The sequence below is a fragment of the Rhinichthys klamathensis genome, unplaced genomic scaffold (assembly GCF_029890125.1).
Source record: "Rhinichthys klamathensis goyatoka isolate OS25496 unplaced genomic scaffold, OSU_Roscu_1.1 h1tg000228l_1, whole genome shotgun sequence".
NCBI classification, from domain to species: domain Eukaryota; kingdom Metazoa; phylum Chordata; class Actinopteri; order Cypriniformes; family Leuciscidae; genus Rhinichthys; species Rhinichthys klamathensis.
This window is the reverse complement of record NW_026606752.1, coordinates 2,655,080-2,665,311: the sequence shown is the minus strand read 5'-3', so window position 1 is coordinate 2,665,311 and position 10,232 is coordinate 2,655,080. Positions and strand designations below refer to the sequence as shown.

Below are 10,232 nucleotides of genomic sequence, written 5' to 3'. Positions count from 1 at the left end.
TAAAATACTAAATAAAATAATATTAAGAGTTGAATATTTACATGCTATATATTGTGCTTTGTTTCCTTTGTCCTCTTGTGTGACTCATTTCTATAAAAAGTGACTCAATACACGGGAAGAAGTGGCAGACGTGCAGAAATGTCATATTAGTGTGACAGGACATGGCCTTGTCAAACAAATGATGAGAACTCATTTTTCTGATGTCTTGAAATGTAACACACACACACACACACACACACACACACACACACACACACACACACACAATATATATGTATGTATATATATATATATATATATCCTATATGTAATATATACACAAATACAGAAGTTTGTCATTAAAAAAATATAAAATTTTAATGAAACCACTGTAACCATAGATGAAAACTTGAAGTTTAATGGCCACCATGAAAGACATATCAAAGCGAATCAATTCAAGCATTAGTCATAAGCGAACACTTTCGAGAAGTTGCCTAAATGGTTAATGATTTTTTTTGGATAAAGATGTAATATAACAATAAAAATTTACAGTGGCAATAATGCTAACCCAAATCTAGATGAATACATTTTCTGAAGAAACTTCCTGATGCTGTAATAGAGGAGGTGTATCAAACATTATATCAAACATTTTAGTGAAACACCCTTTTTATGATTATGTGGAACTGATAAATGAGGGTTGGGTCGGTCACGTATGCATCCTGAAACATTATTCAGTGGAATATTACCCGATTGATTCACTTTCCACGTCAGTGCGATATCAATACTCAGAATCGGTCACTGTTAAATCCAATAATGTAAAAAGTCTTCAAAGGAAAAAAAAAAGTTGCAGTATCATGGTGAAAAATGTCATCTGATGATAATACCAGTCCTTTTATAATGCGTGACAACCAGCCTGTTGTCTCATTATAGCATAACATTAAGTCAGGGCTGGTCTTATTTTTGTAGCTACTATTAAATTCAGTTTAGCTTGCTTACGATTTTAAAAACACATTCACCTAAATTGGTGCCTAAAGTAATTGTAAAAAAAATTGTCAGAGCGACAGCATGATGTTTATTTAAAATGGAGGATTTAAAGAGTTAAATACGTTAAAATTACGTTATCATCAAGCTTGATGTCTGCAACCATCATTTACTGCTGATGGATACGGATGTTTTCGTGATGTTTACTGAAGTAAAGGTGGCTTTTATAGTCATGTCATTTCGTTGAATTAGTTCCAGAAAGGCTTTAATGACCACATTACAATTCCATATCAAATCCAATAAACTACAACCCCGTTTTGCCTAACCCTTGTGCTGCATTAAGGACATTTTTGGTCATTTGCAGTTTAATTTCTTTGACCATTTTGGCTGTTTTAATGCAAATGGTATGTAATTTGGCAAAATTGTGACTTTTTGGATAAATGTAAAAAATGTGATCCCATTTTGCAAAATATGTATAACACACTCTGTGTAGATCAAATAGTAACACTCAGCACCATAATGACCAAAAATGGCCCATTGAAACCCATTAAAACGTTGTTTAAAGCCGAGGCCGTCATTAATACATGAATCATGATTTATGTTGAAACATCCTTTCATTTTGAAGCAAAAGCATTATATTTGCATTATATAGTGTATTCCACCAGATGACGTCACTACATATGTATTCCCTATGGGTGGAAATGCATGTTATTTTCCTGGTTTCCACTAGGGGCAGTATGGAGTGTGTTATGAAGCATTTTAATGACTCAATGATCTAAAATTATGTTTCTGAGTATGTGTGGATGTCTGAGAGCAATGTGTGTCTGTGTTGACAAAAGTGTGTGTGTGTGTAGGGCCTAAATATAATACATGGTGTTTAGGCGAGTGACAAATCAAAATATCCTAAAGGTCATATTTTACCCTTTCTGTCTACTCTCTCTCTCTCTCGTTCTCTGTGTGTGTGTGTGTGTGTGTGTGTCAGTGGTGTAGGATGTGTGTGTAGGCGTGTGTGTGTGTGTGTGTGTGTGCGTGCATTTAGCTAAAGAAAGCGCTTCTCACTGCATTGTTTTCTTTCGGTTTGATTCATGCGTATTTTACGCACAAACATAAATCTTTTGAATTTTACGCATCTTTGACACAGCTACGTTTTTTTTTTTTTTTGCAGTCTATGTTTCAAAGTTAATTGATAACTTCTCACATATGTAGAGGCACAAACACAGCCATGCAGTCAGTCCTTAGACAATAATAACACCTTTCATCTTGCGGCAACACAAAGATGTAGCTGCGAGGGATCCAAAACAAAGTCTGCCTTTCATACAAGTGTGGTTGATGCAAAAGTTATAAAGCTGTGCACATCTTTGGTGCGGCCATTTTAAACTCGACAAGATGAAGAAAAGCTAGTGGGTCTGCAGACACCCATGACAAGAGGAGGAGGGGGTGCAGTTTCTGCCCTAACAAAATGTGGCATTTACATCTGTAAGGAGCATGCAAATGAGCTGAAGAATGACCCCATTTTGTTTTGATGTTTTGATATGTTTTATATGTTTATAGAATACATTTTTTTTTATAGAAAAAATAACAATTCATGTTCATGGTGATCTTGTAGTTTTGCTTTAGCAAATTGTATGTGTAGTGAGACAGGCACAGGTTATAATCACCTAGTAGAAATCAGGAAAATGTTTGCAGTACAGATGTTTGCGTTATGTGTCAATTATATGAAAAATGGTACCAACTGGTAGAAAACAGTAAAAAGTAAATATTTTACCCCAAGGGACAGGGTATTTGAATAGAAATTATGATTTTATGATATTATGACAGTGGGTTCAAAAATGGATATTTTAATGGGTTCAAATAGGACCAAATTTGTCCTTGCGCTATGTGTGAATTTTTTTTTTTATTTTTTAAATCTGACATAAGACAAAAAATAATAAAAATGCACCAAAAATAATGTTGCTGCTAATCTTTGGCATATTCAAGACTGTGATAATCCACTTTTCACTTTGCATTTAGTGTATGGAAAATAATTACATTTTTGTGTTTTTTCCTCTTATACAAATTGATGGTATCGCCACCAAAACTGGAATTTAAAGGGTTAAAATCCTGAAATTAAATACATATTTGGTAGTTATGATGAGGACTGATGCTGGTTAAAAGATTTAACTCAGTAAAAGTGGAAAATAATAATAATATATAATATTTTAGGATGTTTTTGAATATATGACCATTTTTGGTGAAACCAGTGTGATTTTTTTTTAAAATCTGTCATAACACAAAATCTTTAAATGCACCAGAAATAATGTTGCCGCTAATCTTTGACATATTCAAGACTGTGATAATCCAAAGCTAAAGTTTTCTCTTTGCATTTAGTGTATGGAAAATAATAAAATCTTTGTGTTTTTTCCTCTTATTCAAATAGATGGTATCGTCACCAAAACTGGCATTTAAAGGGTTAAAATCCTGAAATTAAATAAATATTTGGTAGTTATGATGAGGACTGATGCTGGTTAAAAGATTTAACTTGGTAAAAGTGGAAAATAATAATAATATATAAAAAAAAGTAGGCAATGTTTAATATGTGACCATTTTTGGTCATTAATGCACTCAACGGCGTAAAAAATCTAATGCAGCACAATCAAACTCTGAATATTATTCCCTATAATGCACCATATAAATGAGCATTTTATAACTTTTATAATAATTTTAGAACTTAAAATGTATGCAATAGTGTAAATCCATTAAACTACAACACCGTTTGACCGAAAAGTTAATAAAAAAATTTTTATAAAAATATTGGTAACATTCTGAACATTTTACTATTCGTTTGAAACCATTATCGCATATAGTTAAATAGTTTAATTGATTTATAGGGCTAATATTAATATTAATATATATTGTATTTCTTTCAATGAAGCCTTGTGCTATGCATAAGACCACCTCGGGTGTGCATTGTTTTCAAATAATTAAATGGATCGGAGTCAATTACTTAATAATCTTAGTTAATGCGTTAACTTTACTAAAGTTTTATTAAAAATCAATAACAATGGATTCTATCCAGTATTGCACTGCAATAACGTGTGCATAACCGAATTTGTGTAGATTACACTCTCAGTCTCAACACTCTTCAGTCTCAGATATGTTCTGTGTGTTTAGTAACGGGACAAATGAACAGCAGGATCACCAGTCGACTGAAATGCACCGCCCTCTATTGGCAGAGTCTGATACTGCAATCATCATATTTTATGACTATATTTGCAGTAAATATAGGATGAAGTGTGTGTTAATTATGCTTAGACTGATAACTCTTATTTTGTCAGTTATATTTAGATGTCAGATTTCATATACATATATATTTTCTAGCAATAGACAGAGCAAACCTAACCTCGTCTGCTTAAGACAAAGCTAATCCTATTACTGTCTGTAAGTACCAAGCACATATTTTGTGTCTGTCCAGATTGTCCTGCTGTTCCAGACACTTTGGGTGTCACAACGCATGCTGTGTTTACAGGGACAGAACATGTAGGCATGATCGTGTGTTGTTTGTAAAAAATATGCACTTTCCTTTCTTTGACGGAACTGTTAAAGACGTCTTAGTTGGAATCCTCAATGCGAAGATGTTTGGAAGTGGCACTAAGAAGTGGTTTATCAAGAAGAATAAAAGACAGAGGACTAAAGGAAGAAAGCCTGTCACCAGGAGGAGAAAGAAATGGGTCGCCAAGGTCCTGAAACAGAACAGGGAGATGATTCTGAAGGAACTGGATGTCAACAAGGTGCTGCCGTACCTGGTGTATGACAAAGTGTTTTCTCTCGGGGAATACAAAGAGATTCTGGGTCAAGACTCCAGCAGGAGACGAGCCGAGCTGTTCCTGGATCATCTGTCCCAGAAGGGCCCGTGTGCGTTCAACGCCTTCTGCTCCGTGCTGGAAGAAGTGTGTCCTCACCTGCTTACCTGCTTCCTGCTGGACTGGGACGGTAAATCAGACTTTTAGAAACTATAGTGAGCTGATTATTTAGATCACAGGTGGGAAAATCTCATGAAAACATCAGATCTAATTTCAATCCTATAACCAACTATTTAAAAAATTTTTTTATATATATATATATATATATATATATTATTTGTTTAAATAAATGAATTAACAAAAAAATATATAGCCTATATATAAATGTATTTATTTATTTAAAAATAAAAATATATATAATATACATAATATACTGTATTGTATACTGTATGAATTAACACATATTTATTTATTTATTATTTATTTTAAAATAAAAAAAATATTTTTTTAAATATTTAATAATTTACTTATGTAAATAAATAATTTAATCAATACATTTAAAAACTAAATAATATAATTATTATAATAATATACGTATTAGTATGTTATATGCTATTTAAATAAATAAATACATTATGTTAATTTATTTATTTTTTAAAGAAAGTAAAATTTCTTTAAAGTTCTTAAAATTTGTATTTCTTTAAATAAATGATATAATATAAAAATACATAATACGATTATTGTAATGATATACTTATTAGTTTAAGTATATAAATACAAGGTTTTACTGAAGCATAACTGTCATAACATGATTTCTCCAGTTTTAATCTTAATCTTTAATCTTAATCTTGAATAAAAATTTAAGTTTTATTTTAATCTTTTTTGTTTTACACGATGAAAGTCCTTTTCCACCTTGAAATAATTACACTAAAAAAAATTAATTACCCTTACTTAATTGAATTGAAGACATTTTTAAACACAACTTAATTTAATTTATTCAAAATAAATCAGTTTAGTTGAGTCAACAATTTTGTTGGTTTAGATCAAATTATTTTACACTACCATTTTTAACTTTATTACATAGTCAATTTTAAATGAATTTTCTAAGGCTTTATTTTTAAACAAGTAGTTTTCGTTCATCATTATACATTGTATATAATGAACCAAGTAAAGACTGGTGTCAGTATGGACAGCCTGAGCACAAGTGATACTCTTCTAATTTAATTATTCTCATAATGCAGTCCCATACAAAGCATGCTGGGAACTAGATCCACTGCCCAGGGGTGCGTTGCCCAAAGCTAACTATATTTTCTCACGTTCTGTCTTAACCAATAGAGTTCAATGGAACTTGTGACCATGCAATGCTTTTGGGAAACACACCCCAGGGCAGTGGATCTGTAGTTCCCAGCATGCTTTGCAAGGTAAAAAATTATTCAAAATTAGCTTTTCTTCTTCCTTAGAGCAGATGTCCCAAATCATGACTATACTGCCCTCTATGTGTGGTGCAGTCGTAGTGTGCATGTGTTGAACGTGTCCATCCTAAGCTTTATTGAAAATTGTATATTATTGGGTCAATGTAACTCAATTAAGTAAAAACTGCATCCCCTTGATTTTTGTTGCATAAACCTGATTGAATTAGGTTACAACAACAAAAATAGAATTTATAGGTAGAATCAGGTAGAAATACCTCCTTAAAGCAACAACTGCAGTGCAGTTTTAGTGCAGTTTGAAATGTAATGCTCTGTTGATTAGAAAAACTGGAAACAGTTTGGAAAACGTGACCTAAGTATTGAAGTTCCCATATTGACTGTAAAAAAAAACTGTAATAGAGATGAAAATGATTTGGCCTATAAATGCTAATGAATTAATTTTTCAATACAAAAGTTATAAATAATACTCCATAGGTTTCATTTTCATTAGACAGACAGACAGATAGATAGAAAATATGGATCCTGCATAAATGCAAAGCCTCAGTACCTTCACAAACTCCTTTGCAAATCGCTGAGGGTTGTTATCGTAATCTAATCTTAAAGTGTAGTTGTAGGCCCTACGGCACAGAAAGATCAGATTAAGCCAGTGCGTCCCACTAAGAGCTGTCAGAAAATAGCCCGCTTAAATCCGCCCCTCTGAGGAGATTACCGGCTAGCCTGGGCAACAAACCCAGCATATGGCCTCAAACTGTCTAGTTTAAGCCTGTCAGCTAATTTAGCTTAATCTAGCATTTGAATGTAGACACCTTATTGTGAGGATGATAAACAGGCCAACATATCAGGATAGCTCAGCTATTACTCAAAGCTAAGGGTCGTATGATTTATTCATGCAATTAATCTACAGTCTTTACCCTTATAGAAGACCTTGGTACAAAGTTTTTAGCAATTAAACTCTCAATCTTGTGTTACAGACGCTTGGTGATTTGGTAGCAGTTTGATTTGAAACCTGAAGGAGGCGCTCTATGTGTTCGGTAGAAAGACCAACAGCCTCGGATTTAGAAACAATGTAAAAACTCAAAAAGAAGTCATAAACTTTATCATAAACTTCTTTTCTTACCTTTTTTTTAACGAGTCTCCTAAGCCGTCCACCTAAACATAACAACACACGTAAAGACTTTTGCTAACATTTCACATAACATTAATTAGCCTAGGCCTACATTAACAAACTATATTATAAGCTTATATTTTATCTAATCCTTTAGTCAATACGTTCAAAACGCTAGAAATGTAAACATGAACTAGTGAGATGGTAAGTGTGTTTGCTTATGTGTTTTATAAATAATGCTCACTTCTTTAAATGACTGGATTGTCCTTTGATTTTTGACAAAAGTTGTTCAAATATTAATAAGGAAAGAATATCAAAATTAATTCTGGAAGTAAAATCATTTTTATCATAAAATTGTAGACAATTCATTGTATTAATTGCATTTTTTATTATTTTTGTTGTTGTTGGAAAAAATAATAATTTTGATAGCCAATATATCGTTTGCCAACAGGCTATAGGACGCTGATCCAGAGACATGTTTATCCTGACTAATTAAATCGCTCCAAAATACTTCAAATGATTCCGTTCAGAGTAGAAAATGAATCGTCATTACATTACTATTCAGATGCTGAAGTCAAAGTAAACTTTTCAAAGGTGTCTGAAAGATTTGTCTCCTAAAAGTGTACCGTTTCTCCGTGACGTGTCTCCCTCACAGATGGCTCAGCTGGAGGAAACAAGAAACAAGGACAAACTAAACCTGCTCTCAGCCAAGAGAACGCTCTGTCCAAGGGACAAGAAGACACAGTTTGTTTTTCACCTATGTACACAGACCCACTTTTTGACACGAGGTAAGATATCCTATCATCGCCTGCGCTGTAGTTGTTGCCGCAATCTGTCCGCTCCAGCTCCCTCGGTGTTGTTTTACATTAACGAGTGAATGAGCGCCTGGAATAGTAGGCCTACTCTAGTTCTATAGAGCTCAGACTTTAAAAGGCTGTTTTAATGCAAGTCATTTGACTTTAAAGGCAGGGTTGGTGATTTGTTCCAGAAATATTTTTTCGTTATGCTGGTTGAAAGTCTCTTCAAATCCTGATTGAAATCACTAGGTCAAGTAAGTGGTCTAAATGTATATGTATCTGTGGAAGGTGTAGAACCATAAAATGTTCGTCCAATCATTGCGTTCGGGCCTACCTGCGTGTCAACATATGTATTTGCATACCTCAGGCCCTCAAAATGTTTGTTTTTTCCTCGACTACCGGTAAGCAATGTTTGGTTAATCAACCGAGAGTTCATTGTATGCGATGGTCACGGTACGTTAACCTTATTTTATAATTTTTTTCGAACACCCCTCAGATCTCCTCTAACAGAGTAGAATTGGCTAGGTGTCGCTGTCACAAAAAAACTATAGGGTACTAGAACAGCAGTTCTGAAACTGCAGGTTATTGTAGGATTATACTATTGCCTTTAATGGCCACAGTCTGTCAATGGAGTGGCTTTTGGAAAAAAAACTGAATAAAGCGAGATCAGGCAAAGTGGGCCTTTTTGATGGCATCAACACATTTGGATAGATAGACAGAGATGCTGAGGATGCTGCTGTTTGTCTCTTGTGATGTGTGAATCCTTCTCATCAGTCTTCCTTATTTCTAGAGTCTCTGGAGACTGTTGACCTTTTCTGTTCGGGATGCTTATCAGGCCTGAAGGAATGTCCGCATTTCTGTGCCCTTTCAATGGCATTTCTTTATTTGTCTAACTGCAGATATACATGATGTAGTAATTAAGGCAACGTGTATCAGCCGGTGTAAGTGCTTTGGAAAAAGTAATCTTATTTGACTAATTTTCTGCCATGACATTTATCCATTTTTCAGTGTTTTTTTCTTTTAATTGTAAAAGTTAATTCAAAATATGAATGATACTAAAATAACACTGTATAAATAGGTTCTGTTATGAAACTGGTGCAGGCTGATGGGTCCTTAATTTCATTAACTGGCCGGCACAAGCTGTATGGTTCCGTTTGCATTGGTAGCCAATGTGCTTGCTGTTTAACATTTAAGTGGCTAGTCAGTGTTTGCTGTAGCAGTTTGCAGCTTTCAGATTTCCTCTGAAACCCTCCATCTTCCCCAGCTCCACCTGTATAGATCTGCTATGGGTCGTTTCATATATGCTATTTGAGCAGCAAGCTGCAGCCCTTCACTTTTTTGTGTTCAAAATTTACAAAAGTGATATAATGAGCGAGTACATCATGAATTCCTTTTCCAACCCGTTTTTTATTTTTTTGTCTTATCCTGAGTCACTACGGTACACCTATAGTAAGTGTTTATTTTGGGACTATTTTAGACTGGTACGGGTCGTACCACTGCGAGTAGCCCAGTACCTGCGTGACTCGTCATAGACATAAACAGAGAGAAGTAGCTCCGGCTACAATGTTCTTCCGCGAGACGCATGCAGTTCTGTTTATTAACCGCTAGAGCGGCAAAAGTTACGGACTGTAACTTATTTGTTTAGGATTGCATTCGGATCCTTTGGGATTGGTTCCAAATTGGGAAGTAAAAATCAATATGTACAAATATGTTTCATTCCCTGAATTCCTACACGATGTTTGATCAATGTGTTCAACGAAACTCTTTATTAAAAATCACTGGACTACATAAAAAGAAATGACAAGACATTTTGGTGTTCATCCAAACAACATTCTCAGTTGATTGTAACTTGATTGATGGAAAGTAATGCGTTACAATACTTCTGTGTTACTTTTTCTCACCTGAGCTGGGGCTTGCTTGTTTGTTTGTTTTTTAATTACAAAAAAAGTAATATTTTTGGCAAGTCTAAAGGTCTTTTTCACAGAAGGGAATAAGCATCAGACTGAAAGAAATGAACATTCACACCTGTACAGTAGAGGGCGCAGCTCAAACAAACCTTTCAGCTGTTCTGCCGTTCTGGATCGCAGAAGAATAGGATGAAGTTCAACACACTGGCTGCGTCCAAAACCTTAGGCAGCTGACTTGTTGCTTCACTCCCTTA

General features: G+C 34.2%; 2 protein-coding genes across 14 annotated transcripts in view; one reads left to right on the top strand and one right to left on the bottom strand.

The window, feature by feature from the left end:
• scamp5a (secretory carrier membrane protein 5a) overlaps positions 1-10,232 on the bottom strand; it is a 210,555-nt gene that overhangs the window by 100,552 nt on the left and 99,771 nt on the right. The window lies entirely within an intron of this gene.
• The window catches only part of tjp1b (tight junction protein 1b), a 134,257-nt gene continuing 128,534 nt past the window's right edge, over positions 4,510-10,232 (top strand). For 4 of the 13 annotated variants that reach the window (XM_056264992.1, XM_056264993.1, XM_056264995.1 and 1 more), the window contains exons 1-2: positions 4,511-4,929; positions 7,930-8,062. In XM_056264992.1, the coding sequence (XP_056120967.1) occupies positions 4,572-4,929; positions 7,930-8,062 (491 nt within the window). In that variant the 5' untranslated portion in view covers positions 4,511-4,571. Of the gene's footprint in view, positions 4,930-7,929; positions 8,063-10,232 lie in introns of all 13 variants that reach the window. The other 9 variants (XM_056264998.1, XM_056264994.1, XM_056265002.1 and 6 more) reach the window with 5 other exon arrangements.